The sequence below is a fragment of the Rattus rattus genome, chromosome 1 (genome assembly GCF_011064425.1).
Source record: "Rattus rattus isolate New Zealand chromosome 1, Rrattus_CSIRO_v1, whole genome shotgun sequence".
Lineage (NCBI taxonomy): Eukaryota > Metazoa > Chordata > Mammalia > Rodentia > Muridae > Rattus > Rattus rattus.
Window position 1 is genome coordinate 201249738 of NC_046154.1, and position 26285 is coordinate 201276022.

Consider the following 26285-nt stretch of genomic DNA (forward strand, 5'->3'; position numbering starts at 1 on the left):
CAGGAGCCACACCCATAACTTCATACCACACTACAGTGAGTCATCGTCACTAAATTCTCAGAGTCCTTGCTTTATCATGAGCTGTGGCTAAAATTAACCTGAATAATATTCACAGGTGTAGCGGCCTGTGGAGGAGACGTTGGTCATAATCATGCCTTCACAATGGTGTGTCTCTCCTGACACACAGGATGCCCGTATGCAGGACTGTCTTTAGGGGAGTTCTCTATACCCTATCTGGGGACCTGAGAAGCTTGAGCTAGGAATAGCTCCACCTAGTATTTCCTGGCAGTGTGCAGAGATCTCTACCCTAACTATAGACGCCAAAACTCAAGTACTCAGGATAGGAGTATTTTTAATTCTAATAAGCCTGCATGTTTTTTACTTCATACGTGCTGTATTTCTTATAGAAAATTCAAATAGGCAAAAAGAAAAGTCTATAATCTCAATCCCTCCCAAAGTCCTAGTAAGCATTTGAAGTGAGTAGACTTTTCCCTCACGAGCCCCTCCAAGAAATTGTAGTCCATACACTCTTTTAAAAACTAATCTGCCCCTTCCTTTACAAATAACAGGTCATATGGGAAAATACTAAGCATATCTTAGTGGCTTCAGGAAAAGGAATATAAAATCCCATTAACTCGTCTTCCATAATTGTGATGTTCTTCGGGCCTTGGTTTTCTGCTCTTGCCGTCTTTGAAGACTTCGACTACATGTTGTTTTTCTACATCCCCCTCTGTCCCTTCTGCTGTCAGCCGCTGTCACATAACTTGCATGGCATAGAATTGTGTTCCTTCTGGCCCTTTTTTGCAAATCTTTACTGCGTTTGCACCGTAGATGAGCTATGTGTCAGTGGAATCTAAGTTAGGGGCTGTACGTGAAATACTGAAGGTATCCTAGGGCATGGTCACATGTTGGAGTCGGTATCTATGCCTCAGAACCAATTGTGGTCTTTTGTTCATTTCATTCTCTTCTATGGGAAAGAAAATTAAAAGGTATTTTAAGATATGCCCACACTGCCACATTGCAGAGAGAAACTTCACACACACACACACACACACACACACACACACACACACACACCACATGCACATATACTTCTCCCTCATCGTTTAAATATTTTAATAAAATATAGCCAGCACTGAGAACGGAGTAATCGCAGTTGTGTAGGTGGAAAGATGAAGTATTTGGAGCGTTGACAAAGCATATGTTCCACAGACAAGGTACAGCAAACACTGGTTATGTCACAGGCTGTGTTTGGGGCTAATTCTCCATAAATGTGCACTGCAGCTCATCTTCCAATCCCTTAGATTCCTGACAAGAATCTAACTACAAATAAACACGCAAGCAGTGTGAATGCAGAAACGCCACACATGCAGCGACCTCCCTTTGGTGAGAAAGCCATAGGCGAAGATGAATCCCACCCACACACTTTGCATCTGTGATTCATGTGAACTTTGAGGCCACCAGACCTCAAGGCAAAAATAGATACCTTCAAAGGCTTTATAACTTCCAAGAATTGGTCATGTGGAAGCCAAATGAAGATGCTGGTTCCTATGACGGAGACCCCAGAGCTGTGCAAAGGCTTCCAAGTGACTCCCGCCAAACACAAGAAAGTGTGAACTTTTCCTTTTGTGTTTGAAAGATGTAGATTTGTGGAGTGTGTGCGTGTGACTATAGATCTGTGGTGTGCGTGTGTGTGTGTGTGTGTGTGTGTGTGTGTATGTGAGAGAGAGAGAGACAGACAGAGACAGACTACAAATGTGCGGTGTATGTGTGTGTATGTATATGTTTGTGTGTCTGTCCATAGATTTGTGGTACATATATATATATGTGTATATGTGTCACTGTAGATCTGTGAAAGGTGTCCGTGTATGTGTGTGTGTGTGTGTGTGTGTTTGTATGTGTATGTGCACACGTGCTCACACATGTATGTATCGAGGTCAGAGACTGATATTGGCTATCTCCCTCCATCACTATCCACCATATTGTTTTAGAAAGAGTCTCTCACTGAACCTGGAGCTCACTTGCTAATTAGCTAGACTGTCTGGCTAGGACATCCCAGGAATCTTCTTGTCTCTGCCTCCAGAGCCTTGAGATTACAGATGGGTGCTGAGGATTCAAACTCATCTCCTCACGGTTGGGTCTCAGCAGCTGAGCCATCCTTCCAAGCCCCGTTTTGTTGTGTTTCTCAGTTATTCTTTTAGCGCTGCTGGGATTCGAACCCCAGGCTTCGCACACAGCAGATGAGCACTCCACCACTGAGCTCTATCCCCATGGCGGCTGTCATCCGAGTCAGGACCCATCAGGACATTAGGATTGGGTGTTGGTCCACTGTTATTGTTAAGCTTTAAGCTCTGTGCTATCCCTTTCTGAAGGGCAAATCATCTTTCACTGTGCAACAGGTGTCTCCATCACTGCCTCCCTGGGGCTCTCACTGCTAAGTCACCTGGATTGGGGTTGTAAGAATTCGCACACAGACGCTTCCATCTGCTTTCCTCCCATGAGGGGGTTTGTGGGAGAGCTCAGCTCTGCCGGCAGGAATGGGATAATTGTGTTCTAAGAGCCTTTGCTGTATGGAGTGTTTGGCTTACTGGCTGATCTAACTATTCAAAATGTACATTTTAATAAGCCCATAGAGATTGTGCTACAGAAACCCGGGACTTGAGGGATTTGGATGGATCTCGCCTCTCCCGGGAGTGTTCTGGAGCGAGATGTGGGAGGACATACCCCCGGTAATGTAGTTCTAAGGAACATTCAGCCCTGCCCCCTAGGGAAGAACTTGAGGTCTCCTAGGCCATCCCGGATTTAGGATAACAGGTTTAGGCTACATTTGCTAGATTGTGTTTTCTTTCAGTGAATTTACATCGTGAGTGATTTTCGTTTTCTCCCTTAGTTCTTGTGAAATGTGCAGTTGTGGCTTTATTTTCCCCTTATATTTCGAGGGAAACTGGAATTTTAAGTAATTCATTGTCTGGAATGTGAGGGGTGTGTGTGTGTGTGTGTGTGTGTGTGTGTGTGTGTGTGTGTGTGTGTGTGTGTGTGTTTTTTGTTTGTTTTGTTTTGTTTTTGGATGTCCACAGTCTAATCCAACACACACACACACACACACACACACACACACACACACACACACACACACACACACACCCCAGTTCTTGTGTTTAAATGGATGTGTTCAAATATCATGTGACCACTGTTTAAGGCAGCTGAGCTGGGCCTGATTTAAACCTAGCAAAAGCAGAAAGTTTTTTTTTCTTTAATCTTATCAAAAGTCAAAGTTGGTCCTTCTGTCTTGTGCCATCCCTTCAGAACTGATTCAGATGTACAGCCCAGCCTCGTGCCTTGCAGGAGCAAGAGAAGGTTTGCGGATGGAGAGGCAGGCGATACGGCTGTGGCTGCCGACGGTGCCTGGGCTTCCTATTCTACCAAGGTCATTCCGAGGCTGAGGTTTCCGTGTTCTGAAGGATCCCTGTCCTCCCCCGTCTCACTTTCCCTCTGGCTCCATCACAGCATCAAATATGTGTATTAACTCTAGAAGAAATGTGGAGGAAATACTTCTTTCTGTTTCCTCTCTCGGCCCTTCGGGGAGATTCCTCTTGGCTTCGGTGACATCTGTGCTGACATCGCAGTCACCTGGGTTCCAGCTAAATGGGATGTTAGTTTAAAAGTCTTCATCTCTCCCTCCCTTTCTCCTCATCTCTGCAGCCCACAAAAGCAAGAGTCCCCCACGGGTTTATGTTGGCTCATCTCTTGGAAGTCCTTCTTTGAAAAGGGTCAGTTAATTCCGAGTGCCTTCTGCTTCGATTCGCAGAGCTAGGGATGGACCCAGATCCTTGTGCAGCCCAGGCAGACACTCCACCTATGAGCCACAGTGCAGCCAGGCACCCACCATCTCCAGGCTTTCACTGCCACCGCCCTTTCCCCAGCAGCATCCTGTTGGTTCCACTGAGATCTCTCTGCCCGCTCTCTCCTCCCTTCCTCTTTCCTGAGCTGTCCATGTCAGGTCTCGTCAGCTCATGTGACTCAGTATTGCCTGGCGTGAACCTCTTGTTCATAGATGAGTACATCCTTTGGGAATCTGTTTCATATATTTATTTATATGCATAAGTTATTCCATAAAATATTTCCCTATTTAAAAGCCACCTTATTGGTATACAGGGCATATACATCGTTTGCACAGATTTTAAAATACAATCAAGCAAAGAAACACATCTTACTCTTACCACAAAACATGATAACCCACTCTTCCACTTGACAGTCTTTCCGTCACCAAAAGGCACCCATCATGGCCCTCTCCCCGCTCTCTGGTCTCTCAGGTAGGTACCTCTACTTCCCATCAGGGAGACCGAAACTATTTGAGTCCCTCCCTACCGGTTCTCTGTCCCAAGCCCTGTTCTTGTGGTTTTCCAGGTCAAACCTGGCTCCCCTCAGAACCAAAAGAACTCATGTCCACCATATCAAAAAAGAGAGTTTTCAAGTCTCCTGTACTTCCAGGATCAACCTGGCCACAGAACCAGGTCACAGTTCTGTCACGCATCTAATGGCTTTAGTTTTGCGACCAATTCAGCCATTTTTTAAATCCGCTTGTTTTTAGCAGTCCTAGTTCTCTCTCTTCGTCGCCAAGCAAGGATCCTGAAAGGCTTAGTTGTTCTCTAAAGTTCAGACCTTGCCTGCAGCATTTCTCTTGCTTTGGGTGAGAGGAAAGCATTCGGGGGAAGAGATCAGGAAGGACAGGGCTTGGTGTCTCCGAGGACCACACAGACCACAGCGATGCAGTTTTTCTAACAGCACAGAAGCCTGTGTTTAATGATCTACACTGACTGTTTTCCCAGATGGGTGTCAAGTCTGCCCTCCGTAGCTCGTGTACATCCATTGTTTCCTTGTCAGTGACAGCTGTCTTTCTGGGGGTTTTTGGATTCCCCAAGAGGTCATCTGCAGAAGCCAAGAGATTTAATCGTTTCATTGTGGCCTATTCTTTCTCTGTGATGTTTTCATCCGTCCTGGGCTTCGGCTTCCGTTTACTCCCACCTTCCTTCCAACAGAGAAGATAGGGAATAAAATGGCCCTGCGTTGCCATCCCCCCAGCATCACACCTCCGCTCTCCAGCGTCTCATGAGTCTCTTCTCCAATCACTTCAATCCTTCAGATGTGACTGAAGACGGTCACCTGTGCTGTCTGTGCTGCGTCTGTAAGGACCCGTCTACTCTGAGTGATGGTACATGGGGAAAATGTAATGCCTAGAACATATTTTTTTCCCACTTGTAAATGTCAAAGACGTTCCTGTGTGTGACACCTTCCCACTAGGAAGGCAGTTGGGCACCAACATTCTGTTCTGGGTCCTGCTCGCCAAGCTAAAAAGTAGAACAGGGGAAAGCATGGATGGAATAAGCAGAGGAGTACTTCCTATAAGTGACAAATCCATTGATTAGACCCCAGTGCAGGAGTCCGTTCCAGGGAGCCAGACTAGGTCCTGTCAGTATCTTTTATCTAAATTGAAATCAGATCCAGGGTACAGGACTAGAATAGCCCGTTTGCCTCTTTTCCTCTAATCCTAGTGACAGAATTGTTCCAGAGAAATAGCGAACACGCACGGAGTGAGTAAGAAAAACCCCCAAGCTTCCAGTCAGCACGGCGCAGCCAGGCAGCAGGTGCGTGCACACCCACGCCCTCTTATCTGACGAACTCAAGAATAGAAGGAAGGAAGCAAAAGAGGAGCAGCAAAGAGGGCCTGGCTTCTCCCGGGCAGCCCCATCCCCAGTCTCGGATCCCTCCATTTCTCCTTATACATCTCAGAAAAGACAATGAGGCAGCGGGACAGCCTGCTGGAACCTTTTCTCGAAGGGAAACAACCCTGTTCTTTTCATCCCACAAGGCCTCAGCTGTGCGAGACAAGGTTCCAGATTGTAAAACCCACTATGGTAGTAGTGGTTTTTTTTTCTTCCTTCATTCCTTTCTTCCTTCCTTCCTTTCTTCTATTCTTCCTTCCTTCCTTCCTTTCTTCCCTGTTTCCTTCCTTTCTTTTTTTCCTTTTCCTTTGTTTTTGTTTTTTGAGATAGAGTCTGTCTACATAACCCTGGTTGCCCCAGAACTTGCTATACAGATCAGCCCTGCTTTAGGCTCACCTGCCTCTGCCTCCCAAGTGCTGAGATTAAAGGCGTGCACCACCGCTCCCAGCTGTAAGCCCTCAGTTTTGTCCACCCCTCAGACATAGCTATTCCTAATCTTTTTCTAGCCTTGACCTCATTCCTGGGCCCCAGTCCCACCTCTCCAACTGTGCATTCGCTAGCCTTTCCACCTGGCTTGGGCCTCATGCCCTGAGTAACACATGCCCAGAATCCACCATTCCCCCTGCGGTCTGGCCAGCCTTCCTTGCCGCTGTGATGCATGGCACCTTCTCCCAGCTGAGAATTCACACACCCCGGTCCTTTTTCTTGTTTACTTCCCACATGGAAAGGTGCGTACCTTGTCTGTTTGAGACTTTTTTGCTTCCCAGACATACTGGAGCTCATTTCTCATTAGGCATCTTCAAGAACCCTTGGGTAAGTGATGGTGAGGAATGTGGCAGGGAAAGGGGATCTGGCATGGGAACCTTTTATATCTGTCGCTTAAAATAACATTTAAAACTACAGATATGCCTGAAGAGATACTGTAGACACTGGTGCTATTGATAATATTAATGTGGATTTTTTTTAAAGCCATTAAGGAAAGCAAGAAGGTTCCATTGTCCCCTTGAGATCCCTCTTTATGGGCTTGTGGGTGATCTCAACACATGAATGGAAGTGACAGCACAAATAGATCATCAAACTATTTTATCACTAACGTCTAATCATGTCCACTAAATATGGTTTGTTTTTCTCATTCATACCGGTACGACCCCAGTTATCACTGTGTACAAATCAATACAGTTTAAGGTAATTAGCCGTTCTGTTTGACTTTTACAAATGAGTTTCTTTTAAAGAGTTGTTCAGCTCCACTACAGAAGAGCATTGGAAATTTGAGGCTTTGTTTTGTTTGTCTTGTTTTGTTTTACATATCTACTCATTTAGTTCAAAGAGAACGGTGCTGTCCTTTTTCAAGTGGGCTCAGGGTTCTGGGTAGGTTGGAGTTCAGTGTCAGAGTAGCTAATCTGCATTCCCAATGAGGCTCACGGTTTGACGCCCTTAGAGGCTAGTTGATTGCTTTCAACTCCACCCCAATCAGTCTAAACCCAACTGAATGGATCACATTCAGTGTGTGAGAGATGCTTCCCCGGGGGCCCTGCTATGCCCGGGGTGGGAGATGGGAGGTGGTGGTAACATTAACTACAGTAAGCAGAACCAGAGGGAGGTTCTGCAGGTCTGGCTGGCATCAGCATCTGGACCCTTTGGCCTGGCTGTGGGAGACACTTGCCCTGCTAGGTAGACTGTACGATTTGCCTTCAATGGGGGCTTCCTGAAGTAACGAGAATGATCTGTTTGCTCTCAGGACTTTTAGGCCAGACCTAATAGTTCATGGATCTAGCTTTGCCTTCAAGTAGCCAGTACAGTTCCTGATTTATAGTATCATTAAAAAAGTCACAGTGAGTGAGGCTCTGGCAAATGAATATGGACAGAGCTCCTCCCTATCCTCTGAGGAACCACGGGGAGGAACAACCATGGCTTCTGTCAGGTGTGCAGTGTGAAGACCAAGAAATTCCTCTCCTGTTTCCCACTGCAGAGTCTTAGTGGAGTGATTCAAGTACCATTCCATCTCGTCTGTCTCCCTCTGAGCATGGAGAAGTGGTCACCCACTGTTCTCTGTGAACAAAACCATTTCAGACGTGTCACAAAGGATGCTATTCAGCCAACGACGAGTTACTTACCTCAGGCAAAAAAGCCACGATTGCTTTAATGGCCCTTGGAAGATCTGTTTTCCACTTCTATTTCTCTTCTAGGGGCTCTGCCTAGTCACTTCCATTGCTCCGCCTTTTTAAAGTAAAGAGGCCAGACACAGACACACATCTAACAAGGGTGTGACTATCTCTGAAGATATTGCTTCAGACTGTACATGTCACATCTGCCTTGGCACAGTCCAGTGTGCTCTTTGTAACCATTGGTTGAGGGGGAGAGACAGAGACAGAGTCAGAGACAGAGACAGAGACAAAGTTCTGACTACTGGCTATGAGGAGAAAATACACTGACTTTGAAACTAGAGAAGTGGTTGGGCACATATGTGCCAGGGAACTGAGCAGTGCTGTGAATTTTAGGCATCAACCCTATACTTGAAAAACAAGACAAAACAAAAACCAAAATAACAATCCATACCCTATGACACAAATGGGAAATAAAACGTTAAGCGTTTCCGTGTATACACTGGAATCTAAGCATATAGCCAGGGCTTTTCCAGTATAGGGGCTTCAAAACAGTGCCAAGTGAGAAACCACTGTGTGATTTTCAGAAATATATTTGAACTCTGTAGTCCTATGTGAGAAAACCCACCAGCCCCTTTTACAAACCTGATTGGTGACTCTTCAAAGAGTTGCATTTAAAGTCACCTTATGCCTCAGCAGTTAACCTATAGACATAGAACCATGAGAACTGTTGAAGAAGAGTACACGTGTTCATACATGTTCCTATAGAGACTCCACTGCACATGTTCATACATGTTCCTACAGAGACTCCAGTACTCAAGTTCATACATGTTCCTATAGGGACTCCAGTGCACATATTCATACATGTTTCCATAGAGACTCCTGTGTACATGTTCATACATGTTCCTACAGAGATTCCAGTGTGCATATTCATACATGTTCCTACAGAGACTCCAGTACTCAAGTTCATACATGTTCCTATAGAGACTCCAATGCACATATTCATACATATTTCCATAGAGACTCCTGTGTACATGTTCATACATGTTCCTACAGAGACTCCAGTACACAATGTTCATAGCCCTACAATTCACAAGAGCAAAAAGAAGGGGAGGGAACAGGGAAGGCCTCAAATATCTATCAAATAATGAATGGTTAAGCACAATGTGGCATAGTCCGTCATAAGACGGACACTCATTCAGCTGTGAGAAGGAGTAAGGCTGGGGTGCAGCTGTGAGAAGGAGTAAGGCTGGGGTGCAGCTGTGAGAAGGAGTAAGGCTGGGGTACAGCTGTGAGAAGGAGTAAGGCTGGGGTGCAGCTGTGAGAAGGAGTAAGGCTGGGGTGCAGCTGTGAGAAGGAGTAAGGCTGGGGTGCAGCTGTGAGAAGGAGTAAGGCTGGGGTGCAGCTGTGAGAAGGAGTAAGGCTGGGGTGCATGCTGTAATATGGAGGAACCTGAGTGGTGACTGGAACTATTAATAAAAACCACATATCATACGAGTCCGTTTATATTTTATGTCCCGAATACATCAATCCATAGAGACAGAAAGTGCATTAGTGGTTAGCAGAGCTAGAGAGAAGGAAAATGAAGACTGATTTCTAATTCCTGCAAAGAATGACTCTTTTGAGGCAAGAAAACACGTCCTAGAAATTGAAAACTAGTGAGAGTCCTTCAATCTTGTGAGTATACAAAAACCTACTGAAATATATATTTCACCAGGTGGACTCCATGGGTTGAAACATAACAGACTAATCCAAACATTAATATACAGCTGGAGCCTTTGACTGCTTTTCTCGTAGTAAGCACCGTGGAAACTTTAATGTCGTAAGGCTTTTGCCTTTGCCCTGGTCTGGAAAATTTTGTGCTCGTGTGTTGGATTTGCATGTTGCTGCCATAGCAAAATGTTTGCACAAAGGAGCTGAATGGTGACATTGAGAAATTATTCTGGGTGGTGCAGACACAAGCTGGGTGGTTTGTGAAAAAAAAAAGGAGCATGAGCTCAGTTATTCCTCTGTGACCGGCTACCTATCTTTGCTGCTGCAAAATGTTCCTCTTGTCCGTTTCTTAGGAGCATGTTTGCTAAGGAACTTGTGTGTATCAGGAAAATGTCATCATATTTGCACACTCCCTCAGAAGCCACTCTGAAAACAGAATGACTAGGAATACACCCAAACCAGTTCTGAGCCCCTGGGATGGCGGCCTTTTCCCTTCAGCTATTTTTGGCACCGCTAATTAGTGTGTGCAGCCTGGCTGTCCTCTGGCAGGGGCAACCCTGTCAGCTGCCCTGCTTTTTCTCCCAGCAACGAATTGCTAATGCTTGCAGAGAGACAGGCAGCTTCTGCTGCACCAGGGCAAGGTCTGGTGCTTCAGGACAGAATGGATGCCCTCCCCTCCTGCCTTGGGATTGATAGGCACTGTCAAAGAGGGTTTTCTAAATGGTTTCTCTTTCTCGCCTTGTGCTAGCTTTTCTGCCTCATTCTGGAAATGCGCGCGGTCTAATGTTGCGTTGCAAATCACTCTCAGTTGCGAAGTGTGTAATGGAACCAGGCCACCCCATGAATACTCTTAACAGAGTCAGAGATGCCTTCCGTATATGGCTCTGCCTTCCAAGGAGACAGGTGACAATGGTGGCATTATATCTGGGGCCTGGCTCAGTAAGGGATTCCTTGTTCTTTTTGACTTAAGGGGGGCATGAAGGGTGGCCTTCTGAATTTGGTTGTACTTATTAGAATCTAATTGTCGTGATTTCCACCTCCTGAGAAGCAAGGGCTCTTCCACAGTCATCTCCCTACCCGACCTGTTCAGGCTTCCTTCCCAGAGAGCTGCAGTCTAGAACGGAGAGGTGCCTGAGAGTCCCCAAACCCCAGCCTTCCTTTCATGACAAGGACACCAAGACTCCTGGTTAGACACCTAAGTGAAGAAGATCAAGAAACTCTGCTCGCCAAGCCAAGGCCATCTCCTCTCCAGCAGCCTCATCACCACGAGTCATTCACACATACCCGAGTTTCCCCAAACCCTAGTTTTATTGAGCTGGAAGAAGGCTGAACAGTTCGCCTTTGTCCCTAGCCCAGCACCTGTTGCTTTAATATCTAAATGCATTGTAACTTCCCATGTGAACTGTCAGAATTTACAATCCATCCAGGACTTATGGTATAGACTGTGATCCCAGCTACTCAGGAGGCTGGGGCAGGAGGATTGCAAGTTGAGTGACAGCTTGGGTTTCAGAGTTAGTTCAAGGCCAGCCTGGGCAACTTAGCAAGACCCTGTCTCAAAACACATTTTAAAAAAACTGTAAAACGGGCTGAAATGTAGCTTAATGATAGAGCTCTTTCCTAGTGTGACTCTGTGTTCACCACTACCACCACCACAACAACAAAGGTACAGGTGGGGATAGGGGAACTGCAGACGGTAGAACCTTCCACCAGCACAATTATATCAACACGCATTTAAGTACACACAGGCGGGTTAGTGAGGCAGGGGCATGGCTGAATGATTGCCTAACGATTTGTGGCGACAGGTAGTGAACTTCTGTCCTATCAGGATTCCTTCAGACAGCAGCCTCACGGCATTTGCCTGTCTAGCAACCCCCATGGTCAGAGGACGATCCGGGTATGACAAACAAAGCAGTTTGGTTTAGATTGTAACTTCAGGTATGAAGCTGATTCTTGTCCTTTGTCTTGCTTGGAGAGTTCTAATGCCTCTTGCACTGTGGAAAATTGGGATCTTGGACACCATTACCTGCTCCTTGGACCCATCAACCTGGCCATTTTAGACTCCTTTCCCAATTCTACTCTATTGAGAATCGACTTCTAAGTTGGTGACATACACACAATTCACATGCACACACTCATACATATGCATGAGTGCACACATGTGCACATGTACATTCACACACATACATATGCAGGCACTCACATGTACACATACACATACACATGCACACACTGACATATACACATGAATGCACGCATACATACACATACATGTACACATACATGTGCACACTGACATATACACGTGCATATACTCACACATATATAGGCAGGCACTCACATGTACACATACACACGCATATACACATGCACACGCTCACATATACACACGGATTCACTCATACATACACACACATGTGCACATACATGCACATACACACAGTCTTGTTTTGAAGCTGACAAGTGTTGCATGCCTCAGTTTATTAGTAGAATCATTTGGTTGTGAGCTAGGAGTAAGGCGATGTAAGGCTTTAACGTGAGGGCCTGGGAGGTGACACACTCTGGAACGTGCTCTGCAAGCAGGCATAACACAGCTGCTGGGCTTCTTCCCGCTTCAGAAAACCCTTCAAAGGACTCCTGCATCCGCCCCACTCCATTCTCCAGGCCTCTTCTTTCTATGACCTCTCACATCGCTAGGACTTCCTTGAATCTGGAGGTTTTGTTCTTTCTGTAGCTTATATGGATATCTGAGGCTGACCAAGGCAACTTCTCGATGAAGGTTAGAAGGGAGCCAGTCTTCAAACCCAGTAGCACCCTGGGAGGTGAGGGACAGCTGCCCTGTTGGTGACTCTTCGCATATAGCTAGTTTAGAGTCACCCTCAATACCCAGAGAGATGGACCTCGGTCACTCCCCACAAGATGTGCAAATCTGTGCACCATCAGTCCTCTTATGTGTGATCCTGCGTGCACACCCTCTATATCCTTTGAACCCCTACACTATTTATGACATCTAAATACTATCTAAACAGTTGCTGTGCTGTGTTGTTGGGGGAAGAGTGGCAAGAGCTAAGTCTGTATGTTTACAGTACAGACACATTTCCCCCAGCAGAATATTTCCCATCTATAGCTGACTGGATCTGTGGAAACAGAAACTATGGATACAGAAGGCCAACTGTATATGCCAAGCTCTGCTTGCCCTGGAGCAAGGGAAATTGCTTCTGAGTGATGAAAGTATAGCGTGCTGTTTGGGACCTCCCAGCGAGACTCTCCCAGACCGCCTCTCCCTGGCCCTTAGCAGGAGAGGTGCCGCAGTAACCGGGTAGAAAGTGGCTCTCTTTTGTTTTGCTTTATTAGCATCACCACAGAAACTGCTCTTTGGCCACTGGAGAAGTGACGTGGATTCGTGCTCTATCTAGTACTTTTAGATCCCCAGAAGGGATTTGAATGAGCCCAGGACAGATCCTCAGGCCGGGCCGTCAGGACTATAGATGTCCTCTTGGCTAAGGTTGAGAGCCAGTCATATGCAAATGGTCAGTAGTCAATATTTCTGACTATCTTTTTGTACTGGATTTGCTTGCTTTTGGGAAGTCTTCTCCAAAAACACAGTGATAGAGAAAAATGCAGACACTTGCAGGCTCGACCAATCATATTCTTCTAACAAAGTTTGGCTTCCAGCTTCTCAGCTAATGGCTCTTGGCAAATACTTTCTCATTTGTGCCTAAATGCCAAGAAGTCTGAAGTGGGTGGGTGGGCGCTAGAGAGAACCTGTGGGCTATCGCTTGCAGCACAGAGATCCTAAAGACTGATAGCTTTGCGGTGATGACTGGATGTGAAAACAGAGCGATAGGCCATCAAATCTGAACAGAAACCTCTTCTCTCGAGTTTACAAGAGGAACACACTCACGGTTACGGTGTAATGTGTGAAGGATAATTAGCCATGTACCCCATATCCGTTCCTCCCTCACGGCTCACTCGAATGTGATTATTGCTATCAGGCTGCCAGAGGACACTGTCATCATCAAGATGCTCACCAGATAAAGTCCTGTAGGTGAGAGGGAAGAACAGAACTTAGCCCTCTCATGGTCTCCCATTGGGGGATGCCCAGGGAGGCACCCGTCTGCCAGCTGACACACAGCGTGCTGGCCGATAGCTGGAGGGGCACTCAGGAGCCAGGTCCTCAGAACTAAGGTCTCCTCACACTTTACCGAGCAGGGCCTGGGGTGAAAGGTGGAAGCCAGAGGACTGGAAATGGTAAGTTACAGACTTGGTACAGAGGCGTATCTCAGCTCCGTCAAGTTCAGAGTGCAGGGATGCAGGAGCGGGCTCATGACCGAAGTGCTCAGACATCCCTGTACACCAGCTCGGGCCCTGAGGTTTGGCCAGGAGAGTCTGCAGGCCAAGCCTCCACAGTTGTCTATGGCAGGTCCTCAAGGATCCCCATGAGGCTTTAGCCTCTGGGTCATAAAACATATATATTTTATTCTGTTTTTTTGTTTGTTTGTTTTTTAGCAAGACTTTTCATCTTTTTTTAAATTTTTTTTTATTAACTTGAGTATTTCTTATTTACATTTCGAGTGTTATTCCCTCTCCCGGTTTCCGGGCAAACATCCCCCTCCCCCCTCCCCCTCCCCTTCTTTATGGGTGTTCCCCTCCCCATCCTCCCCCATTGCCGCCTCCCCCAACAGTCTAGTTCACTGGGGTTCAGTCTTAGCAGGACCCAGGGCTTCCCCTTCCACTGGTGCTCTTACTAGGATATTCATTGCTACCTATGAGTTCAGAGTCCAGGGTCAGTCCATGTATAGTCTTTAGGTAGTGGCTTAGTCCCTGGAAGCTCTGGTTGCTTGGCATTGTTGTTCATAAGGGGTCTCGAACTCCTTCAAGCTCTTCCAGTTCTTTCTCTGATTCCTTCAACGGGGTCCCGTTCTCAGTTCAGTGGTTTGCTGCTGGCATTCGCCTCTGTATTTGCTGTATTCTGGCTGTGTCTCTCAGGAGCGATCTACATCCGGCTCCTGTCGGCCTGCACTTCTTTGCTTCATCCATCTTGTCTAATTGGATGGCTGTATATGTATGGGCCACATGTGGGGCAGGCTCTGAATGGGTGTTCCTTCTGTGTCTGTTTTAATCTTTGCCTCTCTATTCCCTGCCAAGGGTATTCTTGTTCCCCTTTTAAAGAAGGAGTGAAGCATTCACATTTTGATCATCCATCTTGAGTTTCATGTGTTCTATGCATCTAGGGTAATTCAAGCATTTGGGCTAATAGCCACTTATCAATGAGTGCATACCATATGTGTTTTTCTGTGATTGGGTTACCTCACTCGGGATGATATTTTCCAGTTCCAACCATTTGCCTATGAATTTCATAAACTCATTGTTTTTGATAGCTGAGTAATATTCCATTGTGTAGATGTACCACATTTTCTGTATCCATTCCTCTGTTGAAGGGCATCTGGGTTTTTTTCCAGCTTCTGGCTATTATAAATAAGGCTATTATGAACATAGTGGAGCACGTGTCTTTTTTATATGTTGGGGCATCTTTTGGGTATATGCCCAAGAGAGGTATAGCTGGATCCTCAGGTAGTTCAATGTCCAATTTTCTGAGGAACCTCCAGACTGATTTCCAGAATGGTTGTACCAGTCTGCAATCCCACCAACAATGGAGGAGTGTTCCTCTTTCTCCACATCCTCACCAGTATCTGCTGTCACCTGAGTTTTTGATCTTAGCCATTCTTACTGGTGTGAGGTGAAATCTCAGGGTTGTTTTGATTTGCATTTCCCTGATGACTAAAGATGTTGAACATTTCTTTAGGTGTTTCTCAGCCATTCAGCATTCCTCAGCTGTGAATTCTTTGTTTAGCTCTGAACCCCATTTTTTAATAGGGTTATTTGTCTCCCTGCGGTCTAACTTCTTGAGTTCTTTGTATATTTTGGATATAAGCCCTCTATCTGTTGTAGGATTGGTAAAGATCTTTTCCCAATCTGTTGGTTGCCGTTTTGTCCTAACCACAGTGTCCTTTGCCTTACAGAAGCTTTGCAGTTTTATGAGATCCTATTTGTCGATTCTTGATCTTAGAGCATAAGCCATTGGTGTTTTGTTCAGGAAATTTTTTCCAGTGCCCATGTGTTCGAGATGCTGCCCTAGTTTTTCTTCTATTAGTTTGAGTGTATCTGGTTGTTTTTTAATGGCCATGTCCAAACCAATATATTCAGCAGTTCCTCTTGTGACATTCATGCTGTTTCCAGTCTTAGCCATAAGAAGTAACATCAGTACTTGATTTCTTCTCTGCATCCTGTGCACAGCCTTTGAATATTTTAGGCTACATTCCCCAAAGTGAGCTGGCTAAAGCATTGAATGTGTAGCTGTAATTTTAGTTGTTTTTAGCTATGTAACCATTTCCATTAATTATGAGAATAACTGTTTTTACCCCACAGAGAATGACTATGTAATACTGATTTTTACATGTTTTCCAACATTACTTTGATTTTAATATGCTGCGTCCCAGCCTCTCGAGAGCTCAATCCTCTCATGTGTTTATCCAACACTTGAAATTTCTACTGTGGATGTGTCCTGATGCAGTTTCACTGGGACTTGTTTTGTCCTGATTTTTCTTTTCTTTTGCTGGTTTATCCAGTGCCTTCTGGGGCTTTGGTCAGTCCCACCCTGAGGACAGACATCACAGTCACACTGCTGTGAGATTTAACAGCGCTGACAGTGAGCTCTCCCTATGAGAAATCATAAAATCAAATGACTGTTGGAAATGAGTGTCCCAGATTCCTTTTTTGTTCCCTTTTGACTACCTAAATATTTTCACTCATGAAAGAGTGGGTATTTTTCATTCTAAAAATATAACCTTGGAAGATTTGAAGACTCGGGACTTTCTGGAACCTTTTCACTGAACTCACAATTCCCTACGGAGTAAATCACCTTCGTCCCCTCACATGCCTGGCATTTGGGAGGGAGGGTCTCCAAACCGTAATCCAGATGACTTATAAGAACTTACTACTAAACCTGGCCATTCAGCCATAAACAGTTCAGCCATAAGCAATCTCTACACGGCAACAAAAACAGGTTTCAGCCGTGTCTGTGAACGACAGACTGACCTTAACATGGGGGACATGTTTCAGAATCATTCTTTCTGTAGAGAGAATAGGAGTCTCTAGGTGCTTCTCACTTAATTCCACTAAATGGAGTAGGAGGTAGATGGAATATCACCTAAAATCTGACCACATCAGTAACCACAAGTCAGGCTCGAGGCTCTAGATCAGAGGTTCCCAACACCCTAACGCTGTGACCCTTTAATGCTGTTCCTCATGCTGTGGTGACCCCCAACTGTAAAATTACTTTTGATGCTTGTTCATACCCGTAATTTTGCTACTGCTCTGGACCGTGATGTTGCTATCTGATATGCATGATATCTGATGTACAGCCCCTGGGAAAGGGCCATTCAGCCCCCAGAGGAGTCACAATGCACAGGTTGAGAACCGTTGCTCTAGAAGGGACACGGGAGGCCCTGTTCCCCTCGGCCCTCATTGCTCCTTCAGCTTTTGTTCTGTTTTGATTTTGACTTTAAGGAAATCATCTTGTAAAATAATAAAGAAGACATGAAAGTGCAGGGCTTATGACGAGAGAATGTAGCTTTAATCCCAGCATCCTCTGCTTTATGGGTCGGCCAGGATGAGATCTGCCAATCTTCACACCCACTCTGACATATTAATCCCAAGATCAGAGGATGAAAGAGAGAGAGATCAAAGGGAAGCCACACGTTACATAGGAAGGGGCGCCGCAATGTGGGGACTGGACGGGTTGGCGGCCAAACACTTTAATCTATGGGTGCCTCGTAAAGGAAGAATGTTGTAGTTCAAACAGAAGGGAGGACTTGTGTGTAGAGTGGAGTTTGGATATGCTTGCTTACCCAAGGAAGCAATGGGCAAGGCTTAGCATAGTCTACACGGGGAGGAATGCAGATCCTCATGGGCGTTTGAAATTTACAAATGTACACACGGGAACTGGCTGCTGCCCCTGCTGCTCTCTCCCTCCTCTGCCCCATGAGAAGACTCACGCCCCCTTGCCCTTCACATGAGTTCTCAGCCATGATATCTGTGAAGGCCTGTCGTCATCGTTGTCTTGCAAAGCCATTGGAAAGACGTGTAGGTTTTATAACTGTTTGTTACCTTTTTGTCTACCTTGTGTGCATGTGTGCACAGCATAAGGAGGAGAGCAGACCATAACACACAGGACAGTGACCTATCTGTCACATACTGGGCACTGGGCACTGGGTACTGGACACTTAGAGAAAGTGACAGAGCTCTACCTGGAAAATACCCTCAGTGTGCACTTAGAAACATCTCCGAAACCAGCGAATGCATTTGGGACTGGTAAGGGCTGAGGCACAACCGGGCATGGGATCCTCTGGGGTCACAGAGAAAAGGCACTGAAGGTAGACCAGGAGGACGGTGGGAGGCATTCTGAGTCAACTTCGGCATATGTGGGCCATTGAAAGATAGGAGAGGAAAAGAAAGAGCAAGGTGAACACTAGAAATAGAGGCAGGAACCAGATGGTGGGAGAAAATGGAAATGCCAGGAAAGGGAGGGGATAGCACACGTCAAGAGTGATGCTTTAAAATTGCCTTGTGAGCCAAGTGGGATAGCATGTGCCTGCACTTGAGCACTTGAGAGACCAAGGCAGGAAGATCATAAGCTGTAAGTCTACCTGGGCTACACAGCAAGACCTTATATGTGTATAGGCACACACACACACACACACACACACACGCCAACTATGTGTGTGTGTTCTGTCTTATTCTTGTATAATCCAAGTACAGTGAAATAGCTAGAAGTAGCAGAGGTTGGGCAGGATAGGGAAAGGTAGAGGGGGAGGGGGACATGGGAGAAACCGGAGCCTGCTCTGACATCCTATAGTATAGCAGGGAAAGTATGCTTCAGGACGTTGCATACTCAGATCGCTGGTAGAAATGACCGTAAGTAAGCCTGGCGTGGTGGCCAACACATTTTGATCCCAGCATCAAGGAGGCAGAGGCAAGTGGATCTCTGTGAGTTCCTATGAGCCTGATCTATACACCAAGTTCCAGTGAAAAATGGGACAACATAGAGAGACCTTGGAGAGAGAGAGGGAAGGGAAGGGGGAGGGGAAGGAGGGAGGGAAGGAGGGACGGAGGGACGGAGGGAGGGAGGGAGGGAGGGAGGGAGGGAAGGAGGGAAGGAGGGAGGGAGAGAGGATTGTGAGTGTTCCAGTCCCGAAGGTATATAGGATAAAGCTAAGGCTGACAGATCTGCCAATTACCCTGTAATCTTCAATATTTTTAGATATTGATGATCATCTCTCATACATGTACATATTACTTTGTTAAATTTTTTTTAAAATATTATTTATTTGATGTATATGAGTACGCTGTCACTGTCTTCAGACACACCAGAAGAGGGCACCAGATCCCTTTACAGATGGTTGTGAGCCACCATGTGGTTGCTGGGAATTGAACTCAGGACCTCTGGAAGAGCATTCAGTGCTCTTAACCGCTGAGCCATCTCTCCAGCCCCTGGTTAAAATGTTTTAAAAGCCCACTCGTACTCACGGGTGAGAAGTGGGCAGAGTTGGTAGCTGTTTCACGACTGAAGCATGGCAGAGATGGGCTGGCTGCAAAGACAACCTGAAATCTCAGTACATGTCGATGTCGTGCAGTCATTCAAACACCGAGGATACACTGTCAGGGACATCTTGGTTGCCATGTGAACCGGTAGTCACGCAAAACCCCACTATCAGAAAGATAACACATTTGCTTTAGTGCCCTGATCCCACCATCTTGAATCTTCCAATTCTGTGAGTGTATGTGTTTGTACATACACGTTGGTATGTATGTGCCTGGTGCCTCTCCCAGCCGCCTTCCTTTCTTTTTGGTGTTGTTCCTTTATGTTTATTGTATGTATGTGGGTGCTTTGCCTGCATGTAGATCTGCATAGCATGTGTTTAAAGTGCACAAGGCAGCCAGAAGAGGGTGTCAGGTTCTCTGGAACTGGAGTTACAGACCTCTGTTCAAGGACTCAAACCTGGGTCCTCCAGAAGAGTAGCCAGTGCTCTTAACCGCTGAGCCATCTCTCTAGCCCCGCCATCTTTTTTATTTTAAAGATAGGGTCTTTGCTGAACCTGGAACTCAACAGTTTGGCTGCCAGGTGAGGCCCTAGGATCTTGTCCCCAGCTCTGAGGTGACAAATGGCTATTTTACATGGGTGCTGGGACCAAACCTCCATGGCAATCACTTTACTGACTGAGTCATTTTTCAGTCCTAAGTTTTCAATTTTTAAAAACGGGGTCCTGTGACTGTATTTTGTTTTGTTTTGTTTTGTTTTGTTTTTTGTTTTGTTTGTGTGTGTGTGTGTGTGTGCATTGCTGTAAACGTAGAAGTTGCGGCTCAATGAACAGGACACTCTCCGGTGGGCTTTGGACTAGCAGTGCTGAGGTGGCTTTGAGCTCGTTTTCCAGGGTTTTCAGCACTCTCTCTTGAGCATGGCTTTATACTGTGGCAGAGATTGTCAGTGGAGACAGACGGTGAACATCCAGGAATGGAAGTAGAGATCTTTGGAGGGTCCTGAGGTGGTGTGGGGGCAGACTAGTCACACCAGAGGAGGAAAGATGGGAAGTGGGGGATGGGGACTTTCCAGTTGGAAGGCTCTCTTATCTGGGACGTCAAGTCTGCTAATGCTTTACTGAACAAGCCTTACCTCTTGGTTTCTCTCGCTCTTCCTCGTGTCCAAAGAAACTCCCTGGGACTCCCCTTACCTGCTCTCAAGGTGCCCGCTATGTGGCCTGCACAGTGGTGCAGAGTTTACACTTGGCCTCCTGATACTTTGGGCCTGAGTCCAATGTCTGAGAGGCCACACAGGCTTCTCCCGGGATGGGGGTAAAGGGACAACACCAAATGGTACTTAGACCTTCTTCTTTCGGGAGTCTGACACCCCACCCTCCTTTTGCTCACTATCCTTTCCTCCATTCCGGCATTTTTGTCTCTCGGGACACAGTCAGATGAAATCTGGGGTCCAGTAGAAAAGAAGAGTTAGAGTAGAAAATTAAGCAACATTCAGGGAGAGGAAGCTGAGGGATGCATCACATAGCAACTCCCATTCCAGCCCCAGGAGTCGGGGTTCTGCTTTCTCTGCATTGAGATAAGGTCTTAAGCCAGGCTTCCAGCCCGCTTACCCCTTTCATGTTCTATAGATTCCTCCAGGCTCTGTCCGATCCCTGCTCGTTATGATAGCCATTCCCCACTGATCATTAACATACAGGGTGTTTGCAGTGGTGCACAGTGATTTGTGAATGGTGGGGAGGATGGGTGAACTTACAAACATTTGCTAGTTTTTCTTTTTTCTTTTTTTTTTTTCCGTTAACCAAGATGTTTTTTATTGGATATTTTTATGTATTTACATTTCAAATGTTATCCCTTTTCCCGGATCCCCCCTCTCCCATTCCCCACTCCTGCTGCTTCTATGAGATTCCTCCCTCTTCACCCACCCACTCCCGACCTCAACACCCTGGCGTTCCCCTACACTGGGGAAACGAGCCTTCACAGGACCAAGGCTTCTCCTCCTATTGATTCCAGACAATGCCATCCTCTGCTACATATGCAGCTAGAGTCATGGGTCCCCCCATGTGCACTCTTTAGTTGGTGGTTTAGTCCCTGGGAGCTCTGGGGGATCTGGTTGGTTGATATTATTGTTCTTATGGGGTTGCAAACCCATTCAGCTCCTCAGTCCTTCCTCTAACTCCTCCATTGGGGTCCCTGTGCTCAGTCTGATGGTTAGCTGCAAGCATCCTCATCTGTATCAGTGGGGCTCTGGCAGAGCCTCTCAGGAGACACCCACATCAGGATCCTGTGAGCAAGCACTTCTTGGCATCAGCAATAGTGACTGAACTTGGTGACTGCATATGGGATGGATTCCCAGGTGAGGCAGTCTCTGGATGGCCTTTCCTTCAGTCTCTGCTCTACTCTTTGTCCCTGCATTTCCATTAAACAGAAACAATTCTGGGTTTAAATATTGAAAAGGGTGGTGGCCCCATCTCACAGCCAGAATCATTGTGTAACCTCTAGATATGGTCTCTACAGGTTCTCCCACTCCTTTGTTGGGCATTTCAACTAATCTCACCCCTGTTGGGTCCTAGGGATCTTGCTTTCCTGGCATCTGGAACTTGGTGGTGGCTATCCCCAGTTCCTCATCCCACATTGCTACACACCTCTGTTCAAATTCCCGACCCTCTGTATATCATTCCCAGCTCCTCTCTTACCTAATCCTGTCCCCTTTCCCCTTTCCCCTTTCCCTCTTCTTTTCCTCCCAAGTCCCTCCCACTCTCTACCTCCCATGAGTATTTTGTTTCCCCTTCTAAGAAGGACTGAAGCATCCACATTTTGTCCTTCCTTCTTCTTGAGCTTCATATGGTCTATGAATTGTATCTTGGGTATTCTGAGCTTTTGGGCCAATATCCACTTATCAATGAGTGCATAGCATATGTGTTTTTTGTGACTGAGTTACCTCACAGAGGATGATATTTTCTAGTTCCATCATCCATTTGGAACTATGAATTTCATGAAATCATTGTTTTTAATAGCTTAAAAGTACTCCATTGTGTACATGTACTACATTTTCTGTATCCATTCCTCTGTAAAGGGCATCTGGGTTCTTTACAGCTTCTGGCTATTACAAATAAGGCTGCTATGAACACAGTAGAGCATGTGTCTTTGTTGTATGTTGGAGCATCTTTTGGGTATATGCCCAAGAGTGGTATAGCTGGGTCCTCAGGTAGTAGAATGTCCAATTTTCTGAGGAACCTCCAGACTGATTTCCAGAGTGGTTGTACCAGTTTGCAGTCCCACCAACAATGGAGGAGTGTTCCTCTTTCTCCACATCCTCACCAGCGTCTGTCACCTGAGTTTTTGATCTTAGTCATTCTGACTGGTATGAGGTGGAATCTCAGGGTGGTTTTGATTTGCATTTCCCTGATGATGAAGTATGTTGAGCATTTCTTTAGGTGCTTCTCTGCCATTTGATAGTCCTCATTTGAGAATTCTTTGTTTAGCTCTGTACTCCATTTTTTAATAGGGTTATTTGATTCTCTGGAGTTTAATGTCTTGAGTTCTTTGTATATATTAGATATTGGATGTACGATTGGTAAAGATCTTTTCCCAATCTGTTGGTTGCTGTTTTGTCATAATGACAGAGTTCTTTGCCTTACAGAAGCTTTGCAATTTTATGAGGTCCCTTTTTTCTATTGTTGATCTTTGAGCATAAGCCATTGGTGTTCTATTCAGGAAATTTTCTCCTGTGCCCTTGTGATCGAGGCTCTCACCCACTTTCTCTTCCATTAGTTTCAGTGTATGTGGTTTTATGTGGAGGTTTTTGATCCACTTTGACTTGAGTTTTGTATAGGGTGATAAAATGGATCAATTTGCACTCTTCTACGTGCTGATATCCAGTTGAACCAGCACCATTTGTTGAAAATGTTGTCTTTTTTTCCACTGGATGGTTTTACCTTCTTTGTCAAAGATCAAGTGACCATAGGTGTGTGGGTTCATTTCTGGGTCTTCAATTTTATTCCATTGATCTACCTGCCTGTCTCTGTACCAATACCATGAAGTTTTTTTTTTTTTATCAAGATTGCTTTGTAATACAGATTGAGGTCAGGGATGGTGATTCCCCAAGAAGTTCTTTTATTATTGAGAATAGTTTTCGATATCCTGGGTTTTTTGCTTTTTTAAATGAATTTGCAAATTGCTCTAACTCTATGAAGAATTGAGTTGGAATTTTAATGGGGATTACATTGAATCTGTAGATTACTTTTGGCAAGGTGTCCTTTTTTACTATATAAATCCTGCCAGTCCATGAGCATGGGAGTTCGTTCCATCTTCTGAGATCTTCTTCGATTTCTTTCTTCAGAGGCTTGAATTTCTTATCATACAGATCTTTCACTTGCTTGGTTAGAGTCACACCAAGCTATTTTATATTATTTGTGACTATTGTGAAGGGTGTCATTTCCCTAATTTCTTAGCCTGTTTATTCTTTGAGTACAGGAAGGCTACTGATTTGTTGGAGTTAATTTTATACCCAGCCACTTTGCTGACGTTGTTTACCATGCTTAGTAATTCTCTGGTGGAACTTTTGGGGTCACTTATATATACTATCATATCATCTGCAAATAGCAATATTTTGACATCTTCCTTCCCAATTTGTATCCCTTTGACCTCCTTTTGTTGTCTGAATGCTCTGGCTAGGACTTCAAGTACTATATTGAATAAGTAGGGAGAGAGTGGGCAGCCTTGTCTAGGCCCTGATTTTAGTGGGATTGCTTCAGGTTTTTCTCCATTTAGTTTGATGTTGGCTACTGGTTTGCTATATATTACTTTTACTATGTTTAGGTATGGGCCTTGAATTCCTGATCTTTCCAGGACTTTTATCATGAAGGGATATTGAATTTTGTCAAAAGCTTTCTCAGCATCTTATGAAATGATCATGTTGTTGTTTTTTTCCTTTGAGTTTGTTTATATAGTAGATTATGTTGATGGATTTCTATATATCGAACCATCCCTGCATCCCTGGGATGAAGCCTACTTGATCATCGTGAATGATCTATTTAATGTGTTCTTGGATTAGATTTGCGAGAATTTCATTGAGTAGTTTTGCATTGATAAGGGAAATTAGTCTGAAGTTCTCTTTCTTTATAGGGTCTTTGTGTGGTTTATGTATGGTATAAGCGTAATTGTGGCTTCAAAGAACGAATTTGGTAGTGTTCTTTCTGTTTCTATTTTTGTGGAATAGTTTGAAGAGTATTGGTATTTGGTCTTTGAAGGTCTGATAAAATTCTGCACTAAATCCATCTGGTCCTGGGCTTAAGAAATCTTTATCACATTTTAAGTAGTAAAAGAAGTGTTAAGGAGCATCATCACAGCAGGGGCATCTTCCCAGAATGAGCTTCCCTAACCTTTCCTGTTTCTAAAGCCAAAAATGCTCTAAAGACTCCAATATTTTTGTTGTCCCAACCTGTACACGTCCACTGGTTCCTATGATGAGAGCCAATGGGGCACAGATGGCAATGAGTCAATGATGGGATCACAACCAATGAAGCCACTCATGAGGGTTGTTTCCCAGATGGAGAATGGCTCTCCAAGGTCATGCTGGTAGAAAGTCTGCAAGGTGTTCCCCAGAGCTCAGGGAAGACTCAAAAGCATGAATGTTGGGGAAACCTGGGGGCATAGTTCAGTGGTGAGGTGTTTACCTTGTGTAGGGTCTTTGTGTGTAGGGTCTTTGTGTGTTTTAGGTATGGCATAAGCATAATTGTGACTTCAAAGAACAAATACACAAGGCCCTCGGTTCAATTTCCAGCACCAGGGTATAAAATGAGCTAAGAAGTTTGTCAGGTCTAAGGTCTCAGGCCCCAGTGACAAAGAGTTGTTAGGTTAGTACACTTCCATGTGTCATAGATACTGCCACTTTCTGCCACCACCAACCTCTAGAAAGGGGCTGTCGGGTACCACTTCAGGGAGTTGGGATTGCTATGTATGAGGCCCTAAGGTTAGTTCCTACAGCAATGAACAGTCTGAGCTCTGAGGGCAAGAAGTAGTGCTGGAGGGAGACCCAGGAAAGGCCTCTCACAGCTTAGCCTCACTGTAGACATCTGCTTGGGGAACTCTACTCCCCCTGGTGCCGAGAGGGCAGTAACTCTTGGGCAGATTTTTTTTGGAATGTATGAAGTTTATGAGCCTTAAAATGTTCAGGATGGCTGTTTCCTGACCCCAGCTTATAAACTTAGAAACTGTAATCTAGGCCAGAAGTGTCCAGCTTCTAACATCCTTGGGAGTCTAATTACAGCGATGGTTCTGGTAGGAAGCCTGGAGTAGAGCCCGAGACTCTGCGTTTTCTTCCGTGTTCCCAGGTGAGGCTAGTGTTGCTGCTCACTGTTCTTCAATGTCCCAAGAGTCTAGATTTGCACTGCCCAGGTACACCAGATGCAAGCCACATCAGACTACTTAAGGCTAAACACCATCGTAATGTAGTTCGATGCTCGTTAGCCTCAGAGGAAAAGGGCAGTGTGCACATGTGGCTGAGGGCAGCCATGTTGGGCGTTACCTCGCTTGCAGAAGGTTCAGCAGGACAGCCGTGGGTCAGAGTGGGAACTGTTGCAATGTTTACTTGTTTATTCATTCGTCCACTTAGCCCTTGAACATGGACTATATGTGGAGTTAGATGCTTGTTGCCAGGGCATTAAGACAATGGGTCCAGGTAGCCGCAAAGGAAAGAAGCATTCTATGCTAACTTGAGACCAGTACCTCAGAACAGAGTTGCCTGCAACACAGAAAGGGAGCCATAGGTGTTAGAAGCGAAGCTACCAGGCACGTGGGTGGTAGGAGAGGATGTGTTGAGTGGACTGTCGGTGACTGTCACAGAGTCTTTGTGAGTTTGGTTGCCGATGATGCATTTTTTTTCACATTTCAGGGCCATAATCATCCGAAATGCAGAAATCATCCCCATGTCTTCCGAATTCACCCCTGAGACTGAGCGCCAGAGACTTCAGTACCTGGTAAGAGTCGGGTGGGTCTGGTAGTGGATAACGGTGGTAAGGACGGTGTCAGAGCTGTTTGAGAGGAACAGATTGCTATGACAGGAGAGCAGCCCCACCAAACAGTCAAAGGACATACGGCATTAACTCCCACACACACACCTTCTGGATCGCACACCCTGGCTCTGTATGTAACG

The 26285-nt window shown here is 45.5% G+C and overlaps 1 protein-coding gene across 1 annotated transcript in view; it reads left to right on the plus strand.

Annotated features, from left to right (window-relative positions):
* The window catches only part of Ppm1h (protein phosphatase, Mg2+/Mn2+ dependent 1H), a 265243-nt gene that overhangs the window by 155995 nt on the left and 82963 nt on the right, over positions 1–26285 (plus strand). Inside the window, exon 5 of the mRNA XM_032913223.1 lies at positions 26025–26109. Coding sequence (XP_032769114.1) covers positions 26025–26109 — 85 coding nt within the window. The remainder of the gene's footprint in view (positions 1–26024; positions 26110–26285) is intronic.